The sequence below is a fragment of the Amblyraja radiata genome, chromosome 37, assembly GCF_010909765.2.
Source record: "Amblyraja radiata isolate CabotCenter1 chromosome 37, sAmbRad1.1.pri, whole genome shotgun sequence".
Classification (NCBI taxonomy): domain Eukaryota; kingdom Metazoa; phylum Chordata; class Chondrichthyes; order Rajiformes; family Rajidae; genus Amblyraja; species Amblyraja radiata.
In genome coordinates this window covers 4,148,348-4,175,445 of record NC_045992.1, presented here as the reverse complement: position 1 = coordinate 4,175,445, position 27,098 = coordinate 4,148,348, and the positions used below count along the sequence as shown (strand labels likewise).

Sequence of the window (27,098 nt, the reverse complement as noted above, 5' to 3'; positions counted from 1 at the left end):
AGACCACATCAAGGATGGATTATACGGCACAGGGCAATATAAATATTTGCTTTGCCTCCATTCCATTCATGCTTGGGACTGCACCCAGAAGCAAAGGGGTGGCGGCATGGTGGACTGTTGCCAGCTTCGTGAACGGGCAGGAGAATGGCAGTACAACATTCCACCTCTTCCTCCGGCACTCCATTTAATGCTCCAACCAACAGCTTAAACAACGCGTTTTAAATGTACTCACTGTGCTGTCAGCCTTGTGCTGCAGAATTGGTGCAGCTTAGAACGTGAGAGAGAGGAGCAGGAACAGCCTATGCATACCAAGACTACAGAAGATCTTCTCATTCTATCTCCGGTCCACTTTCCCTCCTGATCCTCACCTCTCTCAGTTTGCAAAAACCCACCAATCTCAGTTTCAAATAAACTCAGTGACTGAAAACCAACAAACCTCTGGGGTAGAGAATTCTAAACATTGAAAACAAAATGCCTCCTCATCTTAGTCCTAAACAGTCAACTGCTTATCCTAAGGCGGGATAAGGCGTTGACCCCATGACCCCAGTGCTCGATTTTCCCGCCTGGGGAAAACGCCTCTCAGCTAACATGTTTTAATGAGGTCACCCTGGATTTTTCTAAACTCCAGTGAGCACAAGTCCAACAGATTTTTCATCAGGCCACCCTTTCATCTCAGAGATCAATCACATTAATGGCTCTTCATTGCATGTCCTCTAAGGCAGGCAAGGAAATGGAAATTATATCCAGGTGCAGTGTGATCATCACCCTATAATGTGCACTTCATAAGAGGAATCTATTGAAAGGACAGACGTACAGTTTAAAAGGCTACAAATGAACTGTTGCAAAAAAACGTGGACTCAAATTCTTAAAGAAAAAAAATGTTCTTTCCCCCAGGGTAAGGAATTGATGGGATTACTATTGCTGAGCAGAAATACTAAACGGGGTCCACCAAATTTACATCATGTTTGTGTTGTCTAATTTAGCAGAAAAATTATTGTAATTTCCAAACAGAATTATAAATGTGGGCTGATGGAATGCAGAAAATATTTCCCCCAGTGGGCGACAGTGACAGACAGCCCTATTATCTGATCTTACAACTTTCTAGTTGGGAGAGAAGTATTCTGCTGATTGGATTAGTTACTGTAGCTTTGCGATATGCTAATGTGTTTGAAAGTGCAATGTATTGGCTATTAGTCATTTAAAGTGACTACGTTTTCTTTACATTCGGTTTCTCCCAACCTGTATTTCAAGGCCTCGCACAATATTTGGCAGCATTGCTCAAGGAAGCAGGTTTTAAACAAAATCTTCTTCATATCCTTTCCCCCTTCAGACCTGGATTTGCTGCCCACAGACATATCGTCAACAGCATCCTCATACTTAAGGGCCTGTCCCACTGTACGAGGTAATTCAAGAGTTCTCCCTTTATTCGAGCTTGTGTAATGTACGTAGTGGGTACGTAGGGGCTCGTTCGAGTAAAAAGTAATCATTTTTTTCATCACGGGCACTTTTTTTCTCGTGGACATTTTTCACAGTGTTGAAAAAACGTCATGAGTTTGCCGGATTTCCCGAGTACCTACCGTTACTCGTACGAGCAGCTACGAGACATCCACGAGCTCCTACGTACCCGCTACGTACATTACATGAGCTCGAATCAGGGGAGAACTCTTGAATTACCTCGTACAGTGGGACAGGCCCTTTAGAGTTACCGCACTAGAGCTCACAAAACAGGCCTTTCGGCCGATTATATAAGTTCAGACAGTGTCACCAAGGGACACCATGGACAAAGCTCATCCTATCCCTGCCAATGATCACACCCATGCATATTCCATGAGGGTTGATGAAATCATCAACTGACAGATTTGCCCATTGATAGCAGCATAAAGACTCGGAGAATCCTCTTTCTCTTTGCCCCAGCAACATCAGCAGCCTGTCGGGGTACAAACTCAAGACATAAGAACGCACTGCAGACGGGGTGGAAGATTGCAACCTTCACGTGGTCCGCCCTGTTTCGACTAATGCAATCAACTCGACGTGCACAAACGGAAGATCAAATAGAACAAGTTGTCCAACAACTTTAGGCTGTGCACGCCACACGAAAGAAGAAGAACTGCAGACCAGACAATGGCTGGGCAAAAGAACCAGAGCTCACATATTAGCTGAGTGATAACCATTTATATCTCAAGATCTTTTCTTCTAACACATCCTCCTTATGTTAACTTATACACACACATATATTGTTACACAAGCATACTCAAATACCATGTGTATCATCTATATATCACACTAGTGTACTGATTTGGTCAGGCAATGCCTTAAAGTCCTGTGTACCCTTTTAATCCCCTCACTGAAACACAAATCACTTGTCATGGAAATAGTAGAATACAAATTAATTAGATTATTGGACTCATTCTTGGGACAAGAGGGTTAGCCCATGAGGTGGGAGTTGTATCTACTCAATTCTTGCTCTGTGTTCTCTCCTCTGGTTGAGATGAAGGAAAGTCACATACACTCAGCTCTCTCTGTTGCTGTTTCTTTATTGACTGATTTAGATATGCCTGCTGGTCTTCCCAATCTGTGTGAAGAAACTATCTGACCTTTTCCACTCTGGTTTCGTTCCAGAGATTCCAGCTGAAGACCTGTCCTGTAATGCTCCAAGTGTAAGCACCTATCAACCTCACGCTACTAATCCAGTCATAACCCAAAACCAACCATGTTATAGACAAATAAAACAGTAACTGACAGGATTACATTGCAGTTCTTGACCTGAATCACATTTGCTTCCATAAACCTCACACATCAATGTATCTTTCTGCCTCATGTCCTTGTCAAAATATAGAGTTGTGTTGGACAGAGGTACGTTGCATCAAGGAGTTTTACAACACAGAAACCAGCCATTCAGCCCAACATATCGTTGCTGCCCATGATGCTAGTCCTACTTGCACACATTAGGCCCATATGCCTTTACTCCTTGCGTAGGAAGGAACTGCAGATGCTGGTTTACACTGAAGATAGACACAGAATGCTGGAGTAACAGGAAATATTGCTGGAGAGAAGGAATGGGCGATGTATCAGGTCTGAAGAAGGGTCTTGACCCGAAACGTTACTCCATTCCTTCTCTCCAGATATGCTTTCAGTCCCGCTGAGTTACTCCAGCATTTTGTGTCCAGCTTCCCTCTACTCCTCCCCAGTTCAAAGGCCTTTAAAAAATGTTGCATTTGTATCTCTTGTTTTTCAGCTCAGAAGAGTCAACGTTGGGAATGATACATCGAGCAAACCAAGATGGCCTTACCCCAAGATCTGCGAAGGGCCCGTCGTACAGGGCGAGTTGTGCCACGCGGCAGCGGTCCCTGTTGGCCAGCGTCTGTGGGGTGCTGTAACCGCCTCGCAAGGCGTTCTCCTCAGCCAGCATCGATTCCAGCTCTGGCGTGGCTCCCCCCGTTACTAAAGTCCGTATCAGAGTCAGGATATTGTCATTGAAGTATGTCTGCAGAGATAAAACAAACTCTTTAAGTGAACACTATTAAAGTCATCACCGGAGAAATTCAAATTACGCTTTTGGAGGAGGTTGTGCAGTTAAAACTAGCGTGCTGTCACATCACATGTTTTATCTGGCAAGTGAAAAGACAGCCGACTCCAATTACTCTGTTTTAGTTGTATGTCCCATTAGGTCCTTTCACTATATATTTTTTCCTCAATGCACAAATTCAGGTCAGTTTTGTTCTAAAGGGCAGAAATTGCGATGATTAATTCCCTCTATAATTGGTGTTAGTGGCGATGCAAAGCCTCCCGCTCTCAGTGTTAACTTCACAACCGATAGGGAGGCTGGGAAAGACACAGAACCAGAGGACTCTGGACAGGTTCAAAGCCCAGGCGAGCTAGAGTGCTTTTTTTCCTCATCATTGATTCAGCTGGGAGCGGTCTTGGTGTCAGGACTGTCGTTGCACATTGCCGCTGCTACTCGCTGGCTGTCCTCTTCTGCGGGCACATCCTCCATCCCAGTGGCAGCAACTGACAGAAATCAAGCTTAAGTATGTATCAATTAAACATTTTGATATTTATGGAAAAAAAAATACAAATGCATGATGAGGATCGAGTCCCAGGTGGCCTTGTTTAAAACACTCGTGTGTGCAGCAGCAGGCAAGCAGAGTTTATTAGGTGCAGGCTCCTTCAAGATGATAGCTTGCCAACATCGATAACCATTCCATACCATCAGGTAAACAATCACAGAACATAGAGATGTACAGTGTTTAAGAAGGAACTGCAGATGCGGGAAAATCAAAGGTAGGCAAAAGTGCTGGAGAAACTCAGCGGGTGCAGCAGCATCTATGGAGCGAAGGAAATAGGCAACGTTTCGGGACGAAATCCTTAAGGAAATAGGCAACGTTTCGGGAGGAAATCCTTAAGGAAATAGGCAATGATTCGGGACGAAATCCTTAAGGAAATAGGCAACGATTCGGGACGAAATCCTTAAGGAAATAGGCAACGTTTCGGGACAAATCCTTAAGGAAATAGGCAACGTTTCGGGATGAAATCCTTAAGGAAATAGGCAACGATTCGGGACGAAATCCTTAAGGAAATAGGCAACGTTTCGGGCCGAAACCCTTACGGGTTTCGGGCCGAAACGTTGCCTATTTCCTTCGCTCCATAGATGCTGCTGCACCCGCTGAGTTTCTCCAGCACTTTTGTCTACCATAGAAATGTATGTTTCATACATACATGTACCATAGCACATGAATGTTTGGCCCACAATGTCTGTGCCGAACATGATGCCAAGATTAACAAACGTTGTCTCTGTACATGAGGTCCATACCCCCTCTAGTCCTTGCATATCTATCTATCTCACTTCAACCCCACTATTGTATCAGCCTCCACCAGCAACGGGCTTCTGGCCTCCACCACTCTCTGTGTAAATAAAAACTTCCCCTGACAATCTCTGTTAAACTTTGCCCCTCTAACCTTAAAGTGATGTGTGGGGAAAAAATCTACCCAATTCTAACTCCAGAAATCAGCCGTAGAAATATTTGCTTCATGTCAATATAATGAAGTTAAACTTCACTGACCTGATAGAAGTAAATAAAATGATGAGAGGTTTTGATAGTGTTTTCTTGGGTGGGAATAGCAACCAGTTTCTTGCGTTCTTATACAGAAACAAATAACCGGAGACGCTGGTTTACAACAAAAAAACAGACTAAGTTCATAACTTCTAGGAGCAGAATTAGGCCATTCGGCCCATCAAGTCTACTCTGCCATTCAATCATGGCTGATCTATCTTTCCCTCTCAACCCCCTTCTCCCCATAAACCCCGACACTCTTACTAATCAAGAACCTGTCAACCTCCGCCTTAAAACTATCCATTGACTTGGCCTCCACAGCCATCTGTGGAAATGAATTCCACAAAGTGTTGGAGTAACTTTTCGGGTTAGACGGCATCTCTGGAGGACATGGAAGTGTTATTACCTTAGTTTTTCCCTGTGGGATTTTTCTCTATGGGCAGTGAGACAAAATGGGAAACATGCAAACACAAAAAGACTCTTGACTTTATAGATACAGGGCAGAAACAGGCCCTTTGGCCCACCGTGTCTGCGCCCATCAGCGTTCACCCGTACTCTAGCACTATCCTACACACTAGGGACAATTTACAATTTTTACCATAGCCAGTTGACCTACAAACCTGTACGTCATTGGAGTGTGGGAGGAAACCAGAACACCCATGTGGTCACAGAGAGAACATACATACTCCGTACAGACAGCACCCATAGTCAGGATCGAACCTGGGACCCTGGCAATGTAAGGCAGCAACTCTACCACTGCGCCATCCTAAAGTGATGTCACGCATTCCATTGTTTGTGCTTTAAACACGGGTCACATGCACACTGGGAGTTTAATGGCCATCAGACCTAATTTTGTAAGTGGCACCTGGCTGGTGATGCAGAGGTTAAATCACTTGATGCAAGAACTGTGAACTCAGAAATAAAGACCAATGTGGAACAGAGTACAGCACAGGAACAGGCCCTTCGACCCACAATGTCTGTACCCAACATGCCAAGGTCAACTCTTATCTACCTTGACATAATCCATATCCCTCCATTCCATGAACACCCACATGCCTATCCCAAGTTTCTTAAATGTCACTAATGTATCTGCCACCACCCCTGCAGCAGGTTCCAGGGACCCACCACCCTCTGTGTGAAAACCTTGACCCGCACATCTCTCTTAAACATTGCCCCTCTCAACTTAAAGCTATGCCCTCTGGTATTTGATATTTCAAAAACAACAATCTATTTCATTCCCACCACAGTTAATTCGCCAAATAACCTGGAATTTAAAAGTAAAGACAACCAGATTGTTGCAATAATCCATCTTGTTCACTAATGTTCCAGGTAGGAACTTAGCCATGCTTGCCCAGGTGATCTCTTGGTGACCTCTGCATCATTTTGGTCAACTCCATAAGAGTCAAGGACTATAATAGCCAAGGACAAGGACAAGAACTCACTTGTACCATGGTCCCAATGTTTAAAATTCCAACAACACTAAATATCTCCATCAGATGAACTGCAGCAGTTCAAGGAGGCAGCTTCCCACCACATTAGGGAGATACAACATGGAAACAGGCCCTTTGACCCACCAAGTCCACGCTGACCATCACCCATCCATTTACACTAATCTAATCCAATTTTATTCTCTCCATATTTGTTATCAATTTCCTCCAGAATGTCTCATTCACCTGCACACAAGGCCATTTAACCTACCATCCCCACCACCGTCTTTACGATGTGGTGCACCGTGAGGGAACCCACACAGACATGTGAAGGACATGCAAATTCCACACAAGCAGCAGCAGAGGCCAGGATTGAAACAAGGTCTCAGGCACTGCAGCGGCTCGACCTGCAGTGGCGTTGTGCAGCATTCTCAAGGAAACTTAATAAGGATGACAAATGCTGCTTTAATAGCCAGCACCAAAAACACCAACATTTTCAGGGGGTGTTCCAGATTCAGGGACAGTTTCTTCCCAGGTAGACAAAAATGCTGGAGAAACTCAGCGGGTGCATCAGCATCTATGGAGCGAAGGAAATAGGCAATGTTTCGGGCCGAAACCCTTCTTCAGACCCTAACCCTAACCCTGAAGAAGGGTTTCGGCCCGAAACGTCGCCTATTTCCTTCGCTCCATAGATGCTGCTGCACCCGCTGAGTTTCTCCAGCATTTTTGGCTACCTTCGATTTTCCAGCATCTGCAGTTCCTTCTTAAACAGTTTCTTCCCAGCTGTAATCAAACAACTGAATCATCTTACCACAACCAGAGAGCAGTCCTGAACTGCTATCTACCTCATTGGTGCCCCTCGGACTATCCTTGATCGGACTTTTCCGGCTTTAACCTGTACTATATGTTATTCCTTTATCACGTATCTGTACACTAAGTGGCTCGAGTGTAATCATGTATTTTCTTTCCGCTGACTTAAGCACGTAACAAATGCTCTTCACTGTACCTCGGTACAAGTGACAATAAACTAAACTAAAAGATGAATACACGGGTGAACAAAAGGAGGAAGACTGACTGAACTTTGTTGCCTTCCATCACTGTGGTGGATGGTTTAGTTAAGTTCTATCTTTCTTTTAATTGTATGGCTGCATGGTAAATCAAATATCACTGATCCTTAATTGGTGCATGTGACAATAAATGTGAATTTGAATACATTTTAAAGAAGAGTCCATCATTTATCTAGCTGGAACCAAAGAGTTCCGTCAATAATTTGCAATGTTTACGGTGACAAATAAATTCTGGGCCGCCTTTGGTTATTGCAGGAATGGACACCTGGAAACGTGACGAATGTAAACAACGAGCAGCTCCAGGGACTGGAGGGTGACTCGACGCCAATCGCGCAGTCACAGCTACAACTGAAGCCAAGTCAGCCGTAACATGTGGCAGCTATCTGCGATTCTGACAATGCTGTCAGCCAGGGTGATAGATGAGAGTTGTCTGTTAAACCATCAACACCTTTGTTCAAAGTGAACTACTGCCTGAATGATGTTTTGTTCTAACTGCTTTTCAAAACCCAGATAGGAGCCAAATTGAGACATCAAAGTAATGGAGTGTTTCAATGCCCAGAAATCCATCTCTCCCTTGCTAGCACCTTATAGACCACACGAGCCACTGAAGGACACGGAATGCCCATGTTACAGCTTGAGGATTGTCACTTGGGGACCTTAAAGCTGCAGTGACCTTGTTAAGTCATCTGCTGTGCAGAGCACAGCTCCATTTGATGGCAATGTTTCTGAAAAGTGTGTTGACAGTAACTTCACTTTGCTGATTTGGCAACAAATCGGACTATCTGATCAATTTGACAGATCCATTTATAAACTTTCGCCTATTAGTGCAAGTTGGATTCAACTTAAATTTGCATCTGGTGCCAGCAACGAGTTACTGATTTTTTTTTTGTTTGTCGCTGCCTGGTTCTATTACATTACTTCACATTTCTTGCATCAAGTGATTTAAGAGCAAATCCCAGAAGCAAAGCACATCAGAACCTGTGCGGCTCTGCTGAACCAGGAGAAATAATACCTTCAACAGACACATTCCAGGGCATTTCAGTACTTCACGCCCTGATTCACAAATTAAATATCTCTCTGTGTGTTTGCACAGAAGCTTGTAGCCCCCATGCTCATACTCCGCTTACAACTAACGACTGCTGTACTGCTGGAATAATGGACTATACTTTACAAATTGGCAATAGACACAAAAGGGTTAGGGTTAGGATTAGGGTTGCTGCCTGTCCCACTGGAGTAACTCAGCGGGACAGGCAGCATCTCTGGAGAGAAGGAATGGGTGACATTTCGGGTCGAGATCCTTCTTCAGACACAAAATGTTACCCATTCCTACTCTCCAGAGGTGCTGCCTGTCCCGCTGAGATACTCCAGCTTTTTGAGTCTATCTTCGGTTTAAACCAGCATCTGCAGTTCCTTCCTTTACAAATTGCCGACTGTCTTGGACTATCTTTGATCGGACTTTATCTTGCACTAAATGCAAATTCCTTTATCATGTATAGGATGGCTCAATTGTAATCATGCATTGTCTTTCCGCTGACTGGTTAGCACGCCAGAAATGGTTTTCACTGCACCTTTGTACATGTGATGATAAACGAAACTCAAACTGTTTATACTAATGTTTAGTACTAGACTCCCTAAACTCCCTGATCCAAAGCTGTGGTAAATATTGAAGAGAAAAACTCAATTCCCCTTCATTACAGTCAGTCTCCCACCATGCATGTTTAACATTGTGAACCCCACTTCAATCCCATCTTCCTTCACCCCCTACTGCCAACTATGTGGCACGGTGGTGCAGCGGTAGAGTTGCTGCCTTACAGCACCAGAGACCCGGGTTCGATCCTGACTACAGGCGCTATCTATACGGAGTTTGTACGTTCTCCCCGTGACCTGCGTGGGTTTTCTCTGGGAGCTCCGGTTTCCTCCCACACTCCAAAGACGTACATGTTTGTAGGTTAAATGGCTTGGTATAAGTGTAAATCGTCCCTAGAGTCAATGAGCGGGGATCGCTGGTCGGCGCGGAATCGGTGGGCCGAAGGGCATTTTTCCGCTCCGCATCTCTAAACTAAACAACTGGCTTATATGCAGCAAGCTAACGTCACTAATCTTACACAAATACATCACAGGAGTGCTATTGTATAAAAAGAAATTGCACTTGCTCAGAGGTAGGATTTAGGGAGCATTTTTTTTTTTAAAGTGAGAGGTTTAGGGGAAGAATTCCAAACTTTGGCGCCTAAAACACCGAGGTGAATGAGCAATCCAAATTTGAAATAAAGACCATTGAAGAGTCATAAGATATGAAAAGTTGGAGAGATGAGGACTAAGGAAGGTTGATGGAAGGTTTTGTGGTTTGAGACCAGTGTAGGTGAATGGCCACAGAGGTAAAATGAAAACAGGAGGCATGGGAATTGTGATCGAGTTCTGGGTAGGGAATGGAGAGGGTCAGGTCCCTTCAAAGTCCCAGACTCAAAACTCTCCCCAAATGCTGCCTGAACCACTGAGTTCCTCCAGCACTCTTTGTGTTTGCTTAAGATACCTGCATCTATAGTCTCTGGGATAGAGTTCTGGATAAATCCAAACATAAGGCAGATGGAGGATGAGAGATCAGGGATAACTACTACAGTGGCTGAGTCTGGAAAAAATGATCATAAGATATAGGAGTCGAATTAGGCCATTTGGCCCATCGAGTCTGCTCTACCAGGCTGCTCTATTTGTCCATCTCATCCCATTTTCCAACCCTTTCCCTGTAACCTTTGATACACTTACTTGAAAAATACCCAATGAATTAGCTTCCAATGCCATCTGTGGCAATGAATTCCGCAGATTTCCCACCCTCTGGCTAAAGAAATTCATCTGCATCTCCGTCTGAATTTACGTCCTTTTAGTCTGAGGCTGTGCCTAAGGTTCTATTGGAAAGTACAGAACCTCAGGCTGTGCCCGAGGTTTTATACTCTCCCACTACTGGAAACAGCCTCTCCACTTCCACTCTACCGAAGCCTTTCATTATTCAGTAGGCTTTAATGAAGTTCCCCCCTCATTCTTCTAAACTCCAGTAGGTACAGGCACAGAGCTGTCAAATACCCAATCATCCCCAGGATCATTCTCTTAAACCTCCTCTGTACCCTCTTCAATATCAGCACACACTTCCGCAGATATGGGGCCCAAAACTGCTCACAATATTCCAAATGTGGTCTGACCAGCACCTTAAAAAGCCTCAAAATTACATTCCAGTTTTTATATTCTAATCTCCTCTAAATTAGACATTTGACAATAGACAATAGGTGCAGGAGTAGGCCATTCGGCCCTTCGAGCCAGCACTGCCATTCAATGTGATCATGGCTGATCATCCCCAATCAGTACCCCATTCCTGCCTTCTCCCCATATCTCCTGACTCCGCTATTTTTAAGAGCCCTATCTAGCTCTCTTGAAAGCATCCAGAGAACCTGCCTCCACTACCCTCTGAGGCAGAGAATTGCCTTCCTTACTATTGACTCAACCTGCAGATTAACCCTTTAAGAATCCAGTAACAGCACTGCCAAGTCCCTTTGCACCTCTGTTTTCTGAACCTCTCCCCAATTAGAAAATAGTCCACGCCTTTATTCCTTCCATCCAAGTGTTTAACCGTACACTTTGCTACGCTGTATTCCATCAGCCATTTCTTTGCCTAATTTCCCAAACCTGCCCTTCGGCACTCCCTGCTTCTCCAAAACTACTTGCTCCTGCATATATCCTTTGTATCATCCACAAACTATGCCACAAAGCCATCAATTGCAATGCCTAGATCGTTAACATATAACATGAAAAGTAGCGGACCCAACACCGACCCATGTGGAACACGCCTTAGTCACATACCATCAACCAGATAAACTCCCCTTTATTCTCACCCTTTGCCAATTAGCCAATGTTCTATCCTACTGGTACCTTGCACTAATACAATAGACAATAGGTGCAGGAGTAGGCCATTTGGCCCTTCAAGCCAGCACCGCCATTCACTGTGATCATGGCTGATCATCCACATTCAGTAACCCGTTCCTGCCTTCTCACCATACCCCCTGACTCCGCTATCTTTAAGAGCTTTAAAGCATATCTTTAATCCATCAGCTTCCATCTTGTTTCAGCGGCCTCATGTGCGGCATCTTATCAAGGGCCTTCTTAGTTTAGAGATACAGTGTGGAATCAGCACCTTTGGCCCAGCGGGTCCGTGCCGACCTACACACACTAGGGACAATTTACATTTATACCAAGTTAATTAACCTACATGTGGGAGGTTCTTCAAAAAATTCCAACAGATTTGTCAGGCAAGACCTCTCCTTAACAAAGCCATGTTGACTTTGGCCTATTTTATCATGAGCTTCCAAATATCTCGAAACCTCATCCTCATCCTTAATAATAAAATCTTACCAACCACAGAAGTCAGGCCAACTGGCCTGTCATCTCCTTTCCTTCGCCTCACTGCCTTCTTAAATAGTGGAGTTACATTTGCAATTTCCAGCCCTCTGCAACCCTTCCTGACTCTAGTGATTCTTGAAAGATCACCACTAATGCCTCCACAATCTCTACAGAACACTAGGGTGTAGTCCATCTGCTCCAGGTGACTTATCCACCTTCAGACCTTTCAGCTTCCCATGCACCTTCTCTTTAGTAATAGCATCTCCACTAACTTCTGCTCTTTGACTCTCTTGAATTTCTATTTCCATATTGCTGGTGTCTTCCACAATGAAGACTGACAGAACAACCTATTTCGTCCATCTGCCATCTCTTTGTTCCCCATTACTACTTCTCCAGCGTTCTCTCCACACTCTTACCCCTCTTTTTTTCCTCTTTATATATGTACATAAAAAACTAGACTGACAGAGGTAGCCTTTGTTTCTTGTAGGTCATCAGGTTGATATTAATAAACAAAGAGACACATCTAAAACAAGAGATAAATTTCTCCTTAGTGTTGTTCTGCATGTTTCATGATTAGCATTCTTCAGTCATCATTCCAACTGCTGTACTGCCATCTTTCTCTCTTCCTGGTTTTCCCTAAACCACCTTCATTGACTATGGAGAGAAGATGGGTGACGATTTGGTCTGAAGATAGGTCACGACCCAAAACGTCGCCCACTCCTTCTCTCCAAAGATCCTGCCTGTCCCGTTGAGTTACACCAGCATTTTGTGTCCACCTTCATTGACTGAAGAAGGGTTTTGGCCCGAAATGTAGCCTATTTCCTTCGCTTCATAGATGCTGCTGCGCCCGCTGAGTTACACCAGCATTTTGTGTCCACCTTCATTGACTGATGTCTTTGTGTGTGTCACCAAGTACCTCCTGACATGGCTTGGTGACAAACTTTGCCTGGTGCTCTGGATGCTGTTACTGAGTGAAAGGTGTTACTTAAATGCAAGTAGTTGTTGTTATTGGTTGCCCCATGCTTGCTGGGAATGGCTGTGGAGAAAAATATTGAAAGCACAGCAAGCCCAGGCCTTGCATTGACACATTGAGCAGACTGGTTGTCAAAGGTGACCCTTCCAGGCATTGCATTGCAACTACTCTGGAGCACTTAGCTAACTGAATTCCATTATTTCTGAAACACATTCAATAAAAGGCTCCAGCAGCTTTAACTGTGGTTGGCTATTATTATTTTGTAGAGATGCTTTGAAAGCTTTTGATCGCTTTCAAAATAACCCCAGCTTTCTTACACGGTGCTTTATTTTGACAAAACAAGAGCCACCCTTAAAAATACAGGTTCTGTTACTGGCAGAGATCGCAGCCGATCGACCCTTCAGGTACTTAGCACAGTTTGAAACCACCAGAGAACTTCACAACTTTACTCTTTGCAGCAAACCGTGCAACACTAACAGGCTAGTTGAGGTCCAACATCTGAAAGATTTCTGCCTTCAAACTGATCCGAAATGCTAACACTTGATTCTTCTGCAGAGTTCAGACCAGCGGTGAGAATCCACCTTGAGGGGGTGAATTGCTACATTGCTTCAACTTCTCAGCACCTTCCCTGCTAACAGCCACCAGCACATTAGATGGTCTAACGGTGTCTCTGGTGGCAGGGCAGACTGGCAGGGAACTTAAATCAATCTTTATTTCTCCATGTTTCAATGTAATTCTGCCATCAGTTACTGTTAAAATGTATCTGCTGTCTGAATGCCTCCAAGCAGAGCTCCATTGCTCCATTCCTTGCCCTAGGAGCAATACATACCTTGTCCATTCACAACAACCTGGGCAGGCAATCACCTGTGCGTGCTACCTGGGCATTGCACTTGTAAAGATTACTTCACTGCTATTGTCTTCTGAAAGGAAAGGATGGCTCTATTTAAAACAAAGTTTGCTTTGCAACTAATTGAAGGCTCAAGCCCCAGATTTCTGTAGTAGCTTGCAGTTACTCTGGCACCTTGAATTACATCAGCACACTTAGCGAAACTCGCAGAATGCAAACGCCCAAAGGCTTGGCTGATGCCTGCCAAGCTTTGGCTGGAAGAGACTGATAGATCTGTCGTAGATCACAAAATGCTGGAGTAACTCAACAGGACAGGCAGCATCTCTGGACAGAAGGAATGGGTGACGTTTTGGGTCGAGACCCTTCTTCAGTCTGATATGCGATAGTTGATATGGCGATATGGAGGAGTTACTCCAGCATTTTGTGATCTACCTTTGATTTAAACCAGCATCTGCAGTTCTTTCCTACACACTAATCGATCTGTCATTGAAACATAGAACATTGGGTTATTCACAAGGAACACAAGGAAAGATTTACTTTGTAGCAGAAACATACTCATCGGACAGATCCAGTGCATGGAGAAAGCAAAGACTGATGATCGAAGGGATCAGAGACCAAAGGCAGACACAAAATGATGGAGTAACTCAGCGGGTCAGGCAGCATCTCTGGAGAGAAGGAACGGGTGACATTTTGGGTCGAGACCCTTATTCAGACTGAGAGTCAGGAGAAAGGGAGTATTGCGATATGGAGGAGTGAAAATGACAGGTCAAAGCAGACGAAGATAAGGAAATGTAGAACGGGCTTCATTGTTGGCTGAGGGGAAGGTGACAACGATGCATACAGTCAGTAAAATTAATCAGAAGGACAGGGAAACTAGTCAGAGAATTAGGGTGGGGGAGGAATGGAGAGAGACGGAAAGCGAGGGTTACTTGGAGTTAGAGAAATCAATGTGGATACCGCTGGGTAGCAAGCTGCCCAAGTGAAATATGAGGTGCTGTTCCTATGAGGTGGAGTTACTCCAGCATCTGCAGTTGCTGCCTACACACGGGATTAGAGACCACATTGGCTTGCGTTTACTTACCGCACTCATCAGGGAGTCCAACACACTGACAGCAAATGCGGTGCCGCAGGCAAATGGCTGCGTCAGGTACAGCTCTGTGTCCGGGTCATCATCGTCATCTTGGTCCAAAAACTGAACGTTGGAGTCATTGACTGGAGGAAGGAAAGACAAAGAATGCTTCAGTACACACTCAACAACAGGTGCCTCTCGCTGGTCACCAGCAGCTCTGAAGGACGGCAGTCTCCAATTTATGTCCAAATTTCATGCACAGTGCCAGGTGGCCAGAAGTTCGCCTCTGCTTTACAATCCCCACCTCTGCCTTCAGAGAGCTTTCAGAAATAGAGAGTTTGTTGTGAAATCTCTTTCCCTTTTACTCAGACCTTTGAGGAGAGCGCTGGATAGAGCTATCAGTCGGCGTGACAGAGACCGATGAAGAGGGTGCAGCAAACAATACTATGGAAAAAACTGCAAGGACAGAGGGCGGGGTGGTGGGTGTGTGTGTGTGCGGGGGGGGGGGAGGGGAGGTGAAAACAAGAGATGATCAGTGAAAATTAAAACTGTTAGGAGAAAAAAAATTAGAAGGACACAGCCAAGGCAGGCAACGTCAATCATACCTTGCAAAAGAAATAGCACGACAAAAGTGAAATCCTTCGCAGCCAAATGACAACAAGAGCTATGGATCAAGGTGAGGCTGTGTAAAAAGAGAAAGGGGCTGCTTACCCAACTCAGTTATCATTGGGATGTTGGCTCCAATGTTTTTTTCCTGACTGAATGAAACCAAAGGGAGCAATTTGCCAGGTTTAACTAATGATGAATGAGAAATTGGTAAACAGGAGGGTACAATAGATACAGGAAAGAGAACACTTTCATTAGCACCAACACAGAGCAACAATTCATCACCTAGTCACAGTTTCTATACACAGAGAAGGATTTTGTTAATCGATTACCAAGGAGAAGAAGCTTCAAGTAACTTACAGCTTGCACTTCTTGTTTCAAGAGCAACTTTTTCCCAACAACCATTAGGCTTTTGTATGCTACAAAAAACTAACCATATTATGGACGGGCTTGGTTACACTAAAGACAAGGTCTTCTTCTGCACTCGTTTTTTGTTTGTTTTAATATATTTTTTTGATTAACATGTTATCTATGAGTCCTGTGTTCACCGGCCTATTATGCTGTTGCACGTAAGAATTACATTGTTCTGTTTTTAGTACATGTACCAATTAAACACTCTTGACTCAATGTAAATATTCCACAGCTGATGAGATTTTCAGTATGTGTTCATGAAGTGCTGGGGTTGGAGTGCCCCAAACACAGTGACCCAAGTGAAGGTTAGCTGGGAATGGGCTTGGCATCTCCAAGGTTAATCTAATCTTGGTCAATGCCAACACATGGACAACAATGCCAACTGCGGAGCACTGTCTACAGCAATGGGCAGACCCCTTGTTCACCACTTGGTCCTATCACTGATATAAACTCAGAGCTCAGGGTCCTGCCCAGCACTGCACCATAATAATAATAATAATAAATGTTATTTAATGGGCGCCTTTCAGACATCTCAAGGACACCTTACATAGTAATCGGAATAACATATAATCGGAATATAACAAGTAATAAAGACATCACAGAGACACAAATTAAAAACAGAATTCAATCCAAAAACAGAAAATTAAAAACACAGTGTGAAGAGAGGGCAGCGGCAGCCAAAGCGCGCCAGCGTCCACTCTCTCTTCACGGCAGCCATCTTGGACACAGACCTACAGGACTACAATTAGACAAAAAAATTGTATTAGATTGTACAATTATAAAATTGTACAATTAGACAAAAAAAAACACCATCCCATGAGGTGTTGCTCATCCCCCCCTCCCCCCCCCCCCCACCCCACCCCTCCCGTACACTCCGCCACGCAGGAGCACAAAACAATAATGGAACCCGCTTGTTGTCCTTGAAAGAAAAACTTCAGCAAACTTATTATTATGAAAATTACCACTGTCATTCAGCTTCTGTCGGCAGAAATCACACATCACATAAGAATAAACAGCCCCTGCCAACAAGCCCCACACTTAATAGTAAGGTGCATACAGATGATGTGCGTCTCTGCAAACCTGGATGCATGTACTGTACTGCGCGCACGTATCTCGGTTTGTGTTGGCAGCGAACAGTGGCAGGGCAAGACTGTTGGCGTCTCGTGATTAAATAACTCTGGCTGTGTCACCAAGAGACCTGTAACAAGCCAGGGCAGCGAGGAATCGTGTCTTGGCCGAGACGAGTTTGGCTCACGTGCCGGGCCAGTAATGAATTATCCAAGCTTAGGTGCCTTCTGGCTGGAGTTCAACAAAGGAATAAATGCCAATCTAATCACCAGTGGAGCCTGCAGCTAATGCCAGTTGTACAGGCGGTAACTCAAGCACTCCCTTAAACGTAGCAACTGGAAAACCTTGCCAAGAGCCTAGATGGGTTTTCGTTTAATTTGATCAGAATACAGTGGGGAAAAAAATCAATCCAATTGCCCACCTATGTCAAAAACAAATTAATAGCCCACAGGTTACGGAGGTCATTTCATAAGAGGTATAGCTGTCAGTTTACGATCCAGTAACGTTGACAGCTTTATATCAATGGTCATGTTTATATTCAACATTTGAAATGTGCCGCTGGTCTTTTTTTATCTTCTACAAGCTGTTATCTTTAGATTTTTGTTTTAGCGGGAGGTGAAATACTAAAGTTGCTGAAGGTTGATGCTGTACATTCACAGAGGAAGTCCAGGGCTGGATTAGCCCCCTGGATCCACATTGCCGTCTGTCCAACCCTGCCCAAACACATCCAGCGGGGCAAGATCTGTGCTACTTATTAATAGTAGGCTAGATTATTGCAACGGTCTCCTTGCAGGTCTTCCAAAAAAAACTGTCAGGCAGCTACAGCTTGTTCAGAACGCTGTTGCTAGAGTTCTAACAAAGACCAAAAAATTTGAGCATATTACACCAATTCTTAAATCCTTACATTGGCTCCCTGTATGTCAAAGAATTGATTTTAAAATCCTGCTGCTCACCTATAAATCACTACATGGTTTAGGGCCAAAGTATATCACTGACATGCTTCCACTATATAAGCCTTCTAGACCGCTAAGATCTTCTGAAACCAATCTGCTAGTGATTCCCAGAGTAAATACAAAACATGGGAAAGCAGGATTTAGTTACTATGCAACAAATAGCTGGAATAAACTTCCTGAAGATTTAAGACTTGCCTCAACTTTGACCACTTTTAAAACAAGACTGAAAACTTATGTTTACTTTAGCTTTCAGCTAAATCTTAACTACATTGCACTTTTAACTTTTGCACTTTTTATAATGCATTTTTAATTTTGCTTTTCTTTTCTTTTAGTTCTTCTATTTTATTTCATTTTATTATTTCATTTATTGTATGACATGTTTTTATGTGAAGCACTTTGAGTCTGCCTCGTGTATGAAATGTGCTATATAAATAAAGTTGCCTTGCCTTGCCTTGCCTACTTAAACTCCAGCCCCAGAACAACCAGCAAAGTCAGGACAGGAACCACAGGAGAGACACAGGTGCTGGAATCCTGAACAAAATGGAAACTGCTGGAGGAACTCAATGAGTCAGGCAGCATCTGTGGAGTGAGAAGATCTCTGTCAAACCTGATGCTTTCCTGACCTGTAGCCATGCAAACCTCCAGTTTAAATTCCATTTGGAATATTTTGGAGGACCAAGAAACCAAGAACCAAGAATGAACACTTTCAAACCTCCAGTTTCCCTCCCCGCTGACTCTCAGTCCGAAGAAGGGTCCCGATCCAAAACATCACCCATTCCTTCTCTCCAGAGACGTTGTCTGTCCCATTGAGTTACTCCAGCATGTTGTGTCTATTTTACTTTAGTTTAGTTTAGGGATCCAGCATGGAAACACTCCCTTTGACCCACCTTGTGCATGCCATCCATCAATCACCCATTCACACTAGTCCTATGGTACCTCACCTACCCACTCCCTTCATGCTAGGGGCAATTTACAGAGGCCAATTCACCTACGAACCAGCATGCTCACCGAGTCTGTGCCGACCTATGATCCCCGCTACACTAGTACACACGACACACTAGGGACAATTTACCATTTTTACTGAAGCCAATTAACCTACAAACCTGTTTGTCTTTGGTGTGTGGGAGGACTCCGGAGATCCTGGAGAAAATCCACACAGGTCACGGGGAGAACGTACAAACTCTGTAGAGGCAGCACCTCTGGTCAGGATCAAACCCGGCCTCTGGCGCTGTAAGGCAGCAACTCAGTCGCTGCACCACCATGCCACCCTATTTTTGTTATGGCTTATGGACATGATGGAGAAATACAATTTGCAAGGCAATGACAAGAAATACACCCTGGCTCCCTACACCATGGGCGGTCTGTAATACGATACAGAGAACAATAAACCAACTGGAGTGAGAAATTATATGGCGATGGGCACGTTGTCAGCTCCAACCAATCTGTTGAGAAGTGAAGCTGAAATTTTTTTTCTGCTTCAAACCATTACAAAAAGGGTCACTTAAAATAAAGTTTATATTCTGGCTAAAAAGAGATTTTGCTCAAAGGCACTGGCATATAGTGTTTCATGGTTCAATGCTCATTTTCATCGAACTGATCAAGATACAAATTAATGAAGATGTTTAGTTAAAACTTGGGTGAGATGCATTTACAGCTCAAGGCAACTCCATGCTTCATGTGAATCTAAAGATCAGTTAAAAAACTGTAAACATTCCTGTTCAACGCTGCTCTCCCCAAGACCCAGCCGCTTGTCTCTGGAACAGATAAATGTTTCACTCCTGTTCTTCTGAAAAGTTTTTGTTTGGTCTCTTCCTGACAACTCCAGAAGACAGTCTGTTTTTTGGGAAGCAGCCTGCTACAGCGGGGAAAACGCAATAAAGCGCAGGCTGGACAGAGCTTGGCCCTGGGACTGTGGAGCAGAAACGCAATGGAATTATCCTGTTGAAATTGAGTAAGAGCATTCACTAACACAAGGCTGCAATGCAAGTGCATTATTTTTTTATCTCTAATACGGAGCTGACCTCAACTATTTCTGTGCGTTCACCATACCATGAAACAAAATAGATTAGTGACTCTTCACACCGTCTACAGGTATATGAGCCATCACCCCACATGGCAATGGGATTTGAATTAGACATTCTTATCAATGATCCAAGTGATAAAGGTGGAGCAGTGTGAGCTATAGCATCATAGTCATGTAGCACAACAACTAGTCCTTTAGCCCATCAAGTCCATGCCAACCATTAAGCATCCATTTTATACCAATCCCATTAAATTCATTCCACATTCCCATCAACTTCCCCACCATCTACACACTTGGGAACAATTCATCATGGACAATTATCCCACCGATTATCTGCACATCTTTGAAATGAGGGAGGAAACCAGAGTATCCGGAGGAAGTCCATGCGTTTGCAGTGAGGGCTGGCAAACTCCACACAGACAGCACTGGAGGTCAGGATTGAACAAGCAACACTGAAGCTGAGGGAGCAGCTCTATTAGCTGTGTGTCATTGTCTCAAATAAAACAGCCTAAATGTTTGAGGCCACAAACTCCAGATATTAATTAACTACTAAATTCCAACAGTCCAAATTTAAAAAAAGGGAGGGGTAATGACCACACTCAGTGTTTTGGCAAATTTCCGCTTTTTAAAAAATCACTGAGGTTTGATCCAGTATTTGTTTACCAAAGGGTTGGGTATTGAGAGGGAGTGAATATGAACACAATGAGCTAAACTCAGTTTAATGAGGTTAACAGCTTCACTCAGTCTGCCTCCACCTACCTGATCTCCCGGTTGCCAAACACTTTAATTCCCCTTCCCACGCTGACCTTTCTGTCCTAGGCCTCCTCCATTGTCAGAGTGAGGCCAAACGCACATTGGAAGAACAGCATCTCATATTTCGCTTGGGCAGCTTACAGCCCAGTGGTATGAATATTGATTTCTCAAACTCCAAGTAACCCCAGCATCCCCTCTCTCTCCATCACTCTACTACACAAGTTGTACCATCTTCAAATTCATCTTGCTGTCTCATTGTCTGTACTCCTTCTCACCGAGCACATGGCTCACAATGGCCTGTCTCCTTGATCATCGTTTCTCTTTTGCATATCTTCCATTCATGTTCTATATCTCTCTACATCACCGTCTATATTTCTCATTTCCCTATCCCCGACTCTCAGTCTGAACAACGGTCTTGACCCGAAACGTCACCTACTCCAGAGATGCTGTCGGACCCGCTGAGTTACTCCAGTTTTTTGTGTCTATCTTCGGTTTAAACCAACCTCTGCTGTTCCTTCCTGCACACTTACTGAGTATCTCAGTCTGTTGAAACATTGGGCCGCTCTATACTATGGATCATTACTGGTTGGTGTGAATTGCTGTTTATTCTGATATTCAAAGGGGAAATGGATCAATTCCCTGATTCAGCAAAGACTGAGAGGTTCAGGTTAAGAAAGGGCACAGTGATTATTGGTCCGATAAGGTTCTAAAATAGAGCCACACACTTTGGCAGAATGAACTAGTTTGTTTTTCACATTCCTTAATGTTCATTGTAAGTGGAAAAAAAAAATCTTGACCTGGCAGAGCAGCCACATTGAATAAATTGAATAAATTGTGTTTTAAATGACCAAACAGCAAACTTGCCTCCTAATTTGTGCTTGCAAAAAAACACAAAATCATCACAAGAACATGGGCAGACCACTAAGATGGTCCTGTTCTTCCATGTATTCTAAATGGCTGTCCGTATGGCATTAAGATAAACTAGCATCAAAACCTAATTACTAAATTATCTTTTTTTAATAATCCAGCGAGTGGGACTAATTACCCAAAGACACGAGTACAAAATCCCAGCCTGACAGATGGGGAAATTAAACATGGCAAATAATCTGGAATCATTACAAAAATCTTCTCAGCAATAGCCACAAGAAAGCTACGAGAATGTCACTAAAACCCATCTGTTTTTTTAGACATCCTTCATCTCTTTGGCATCCATGTGAGTGTGAGTTTCGATCACCTGAAATGAGTCTCACTATAGCCCAACAAGCCACCCGGTTCCATCAAGAAGGCTCAACGCCAACTTCTCCAGAACAAATTGTGGTGGTCAATAAATATCAGCCTTGCCATTTCCATCTCATAAGCGAATGATAAAACCTAAGTGCCAATAGTATACTACAGTTAAAGGATTAGCAGCAGGTTATTCTTGGAGAAGATTGTAAATCTGTCCCTAGTGTGTGTAGGATAGTGTCAATGTAAGTGAATCGCGGGTCATAAGGTTATAAGGTCAGAAATAGGAGTAGAATTAGGCCATTTGACCCATCAAGTCTACTCCGCCATTCAATAATGGCAGATCTATCTCTCCCTGCTAACCCCATTCTCCTGCCTTCTCCCCATAACTTCATAACACTGGTCAACATGAACTCTGTGGGCCAAAGGGCCTGGTTCCACACTGTATCTCTAAGCTAAACTAAAATAAAGAGGTGTTTAACAATTTAGTGGAAGAACTAAGTTAACACATGATTACCCAGGCGGTAACAGGGAGAATGTACAAACTCTGTACAGACAGCACCTGTGGTCAGGATTGAACCTGGGTCTCTGGCGCTGTAAGGCAGCAGATCTACCGCTGCGCCATCGTGGCGTCCAACATGCAAATCGTGGAACACATCCAACGCCTGATACAACAAGCCATAGACCACTGGGCTGGGGTTTGGAGAAAACTCTACATACAAATAACGGGTGCGTCATTCAATTCTAAGGCGGAGATCGGTAGTTGTGACCCAGAGCTAGTGCTGACATATCTTGAGACCTGAAACGTCACCCATTCCTTTTCTCCAGAGATGCTGCCTGTCCCGCTGAGTTACTCTAGCATTTTGTGCCTATCCTCTAGTGCTGACATGATGGGCCAAATGACCTCCTTCTATGACAATAAACCAAGTCAGCAACTTCCTACTCAAGAGTTTTTAGTGGAAGATAGACACAAAAAGCTGGAGTAATGCAGCGGGTCAGGCAGCATCTCTGGAGAAAAGAAATAGGTGTTTTAGAGAATAGATAAATAGGTGAAAAGAGAGATAGGTGAAAATAATTTTAGTGTTCCGTTTCTTGGTTGATGTTCGAACCAGGATGGAAGCAGGCAGCAGCAACAATTTGTCAACAGAATGCTACTCAGAGTCTTAATGCCATGAAACAGTCCAGCTAACTTTCGATCTCAAGTTTAATTTGCATTTCTTAAAAATGAGTTTGTCTTTTTAACAGCACACAGAAATCGTGCAGTAATTTACTTCCTGGAAGGCCAAATCCTGGCCAGCAGTTACTGAGTTATTTACGCCCCAGTAAAACCGTGACATTACTCTTGGTGTTATTTCCCAACTTATTCTGAGCTAATGCATCAACTCCCAATGTTACCCCAGGTTCTCATTCTTTAAAACAATGGCTCACAAGGTGACAGTAGATGTAAAAGTCAGAAAGTGTCCCCATTAAGACTACTAGTGTGCATACCACATAAAAAGGAAGAGGTTGATTACATTTACTGCAGATTACACATGACATGTTTAACGTATTCTAAACATTTATCAGCAACTAATTACAATTATCTCCCGGTGAACCTCCACTAATCATGTCACGGGTGTTAACCTTTGATGTAAGTAATTCACTGCGTGAGACGCGGAGATGTTGGAAGGAGAGAAAGCATTTCATAAATGTGTGTCTTATTAGTGAAGAAACAAATTAAAGTGGTGAAGCACTCGCTCTGAAACCAGAAGCAACCAGGGTGCAGAGGTGAAACACTGCAGGATTTCTATTTGACAACCCTCGGGTTTTAACATAATTTATATGAGAATGACGATATTAAGGTAACACTCAGCTTCAGGAGGTTAAATCCACTAAATCCAGCTTTGAGGAACCACGGAGAACTCCTGCATCCCGCAGAGCGTACCAGTAGGAGAGGAGATTAGTTCGTTTAGCTACTCCACAGATTTGCACAGCTTCCCTGTTCCATGGTCTAGTTATGTGGGGGGTGTAGCGGCTTGCTGGTGGGACTACAAGCTAATTTACCACCCCCGCACCCTCCTTCGCAAGTCATGCTAAATGGCCAGTTAGAAGGTCATGAACGCAATGCCCTCCTTTAGCAGGTAATTGTAATTAATCACTGGTAAATGTCGAGGATAAGTTAAATATGCCACACGATAGTATGCCGTCGGAGTAAAAGGTCTTTTATTCACCCGTAATACCAAAGGGCCAACACGAAGTTGAGGGTCCATCAGACATCTCTCCCTTCATTCGGGAGCAATTGTAATCAGTCACTGATAATTATCTCAGACAGGTTAACCACACAATCTGCAGGAGATTATTTAGTCCATTTACGTAATAACAAGGAATTGCAGATGCTGGTTTATACCAAAGATAGACACATAGTACTGGAGTAACTCAGCGGGTCTGGCGGCATCTCTGGAGAAAATGGGTAGGTGACGTTTCGGGGTGAGACCCTTCCTCAGACTGATTGCAGGGGAGAAATCTGGAAGAGAGGAGGAGCCCGAGAAATCACGGACAGCCACAAATGGCCTCAGGCGAGGGGATTCCCTGATAGGCAGATTGTGGGACAAAGGCTAGAGATAGGAGCTGGTGTGAACCCAAAAGGGATACATCTCTGCGAACTGCGAAGTTTGTTGAAGGACTTTTAGTGGACGGGTTGGAAGGGGGAAGAAACCAGAGCAAGAAATCAGCTGGGATTCAGGGGAAGGGAGTAGGAAATGTGAGGAGGGATTTACTAAAGCTTAATTCAATATTGATTGCTATGCACTATCAAATACTTAAATGATCAAGATCCTTGGTAGAGGGAGAAAGAAAATAACAACTTGTCCTGGGATTGTTTGGAAGAGAGGTTGAGAGAAAGAAGGTGGAATGGTCCAGGTAAGTGATATCTGACCGACTGAGGAGCAGAGCAGATTTATTATTATTTTCAAAGAAGATAGATTTTTTTTTTGTTCACTTCTACACTTTTTGTTTGCAATCGGAATCCACCCAGTATTTGCCAGTTCTTGCCACACCTCAACCCATCACCTCTCTGTACCATCTATCGCCACCCTGCACCATCCATCTGAAGAAGAGTCCCAGTCCAAAATGTTGTCTGTCCATTTCTCTCCCCAGATGCTGCCTGACCTGTTGAGTTTCCCAACAGTTTGCTCTTTGCTCAGGATTTTTAGCATCTGAGTTTCTTGAGTCTCCAGATCATTTTATCCAGATTTAATACCAAGGACATCTACGGTTTTGGTCCTTAGATCATTTGATTGCATATTGGTCAGAAAGAAATAAAAATTTAATTTTCAATGAAAAGTGGGTCTCATTCCTGGAACAGATCGCAGGCACTGAAGGCAGGAATGTTTTGTAACATTGCCATTGTGCGTTTTACGTAAATGGGGCTGAGATTTTGCAAAACGTACATATTATTCTAGATATCACATCACCTAATGTAGAACAATAATGGCACTAGATGCTGCCAATTGGCCTATCAATCCTGCCAGTCACACTCTTTTGCTCTTTCTCTGTAACCCTTGAAGTTCTACCTCAAGTGCTAACTCAATTCCCTTTTGAAAGCACTGATGAAATCATCGATTCATATTTTTTTAAAATGAGGATTAAAACTGTGGTTAAAATGAGGATTTTTCCATATATTTCTGCCAGGTTCTATTGCAATATCTAGAAATATGTTATGGATGCTGCAGTAACACTGACCAAGGATAACCATTCACGGTTTCATGAAAATCCATTTCAATGGTTTGAGAATGGAACTTAATGTGGTCAGCATTGCATTTTCTCCCTAATCTTTAAAAGATGACCTAAAGAGATATGTAATTGAGTCCTTGGGCTGCGCTGCATTAGCTGGTCTCAGCTGTGTTGCCACAGTTGTCCATGGCCTCCTTGGTCTCGGGGAAGAACAACAAAGTGGCAGATATGAAAACATGACCTTCTTGGTCCCAATAATCAGTAGCACTTCCCACCTTTATCCCTGGGTCATTTGGGGAGAAAGTATAATGCTGAGCAAACTAGTTACAAATTCAATAGTGTACTCAAAAATATAGGTCTTCCTGAACAATCAATTCTTTCTATTTGATCTTCTGGTTTGCAACAGTTCATACGTGTTACAGCAAAAGCCCATGAACACGCCCTAGCTCAGAGTTCTGTAATTATTCCTGATCTGGAGTCAGTGTGGATTCCAGTACACCGTGCCTGTGCTATTGTCTCCAGAGCTACGACTTTATTCTTCATTTGTATTGAGAAAGGAATCTACAGTGTCGAGATATTTTCTGAATTAATGTAGCATCCTCTAAGGCAGTGATTCCCAACCTGGGGCCATGGCAAATTACAGGGGGGCCATAGAAATATTTGGGGATATAGGGGGCCACAGGTTCAATGAAGGGGACCCTTTTTTCCCGCTAATAATGTCAGGGGGGGCCACAGAAAAATTTAAGAGCCCAAGGGGGCCATGAGCTAAAAAAGGTTGGGAACCACTACTCTAAGGCATTGTTTTAACTCGAGGAAATGCTCTCTAATCAAGAACTGAGGCCACTGAGGCTATAACAATCATAAAACATAATAATTATAGAGTTATAGAACAGTACAATATAGAAACAGGCCCTTTGGTCCACCTTGTCTATGCGACCAAGTTGGCATATTAGGTTGTTCCTTTTTTGTCCACATCCCTCCAAAAACTCATCCTAACCACATATCTGTCCACATGTTTAGTCAAAAGTTGTATACACTCATGATTTACCTTTGTAAATCCGTTGGAAACAAATCACCAGGTAAATTAGATGCATTAGATATCAAATCTACACATCCACACCTGGTTACCTAATGTAATTTGCAGGACAGGCTACAAGCAAAAAGCAAAGGATAGACCTTCCCTGGTAAGTTCTGCAGCCTTCCCTGGTATGTCTTGGGATTCCGCTCAGCAACATTGAAATACCAGCCTAGGAATGAGTCACTTCAGGATCAATAGTCACCCTAAGTTAGGCAAGGGTTAAATGCACAATACATAGCGTGGCAACTATGCATTGCATTGCTTTGTATTTCACGTCTGATATTTGTTTGCACTCCAGACAATATTTGGCAGCAAACTGCAATTTACAACAGCTATTAACTCTGCCTCCAGCACTTGGTTCTGTGGTGAAGTTTCACTGTGCAATTTCAAGTTGATGACCTGGGATCGCAGTTGCCAAAAGCCAATTATGTCACGGACCTACCCTCTGTGCATT

At 43.6% G+C, this 27,098-nt stretch overlaps 1 protein-coding gene across 17 annotated transcripts in view; it reads right to left on the bottom strand.

Moving 5' to 3' along the window:
- Positions 1-27,098, bottom strand: part of kcnma1 (potassium calcium-activated channel subfamily M alpha 1) — a 525,320-nt gene that overhangs the window by 22,401 nt on the left and 475,821 nt on the right. For 11 of the 17 annotated variants that reach the window (XR_004410008.1, XM_033012640.1, XM_033012641.1 and 8 more), the window contains 3 exons: positions 15,529-15,612; positions 14,830-14,960; positions 3,290-3,484 (listed from right to left, as the gene is read on the bottom strand). Coding sequence is in view for 16 of the 17 variants with exons in the window: in XM_033012640.1 (XP_032868531.1) it covers positions 3,290-3,484; positions 14,830-14,960; positions 15,529-15,612 (410 nt within the window). In the remaining variant the exon portion in view is untranslated. The remainder of the gene's footprint in view (positions 1-3,289; positions 3,485-14,829; positions 14,961-15,528; positions 15,613-27,098) is intronic. The other 6 variants (XM_033012642.1, XM_033012637.1, XM_033012634.1 and 3 more) reach the window with 1 other exon arrangement.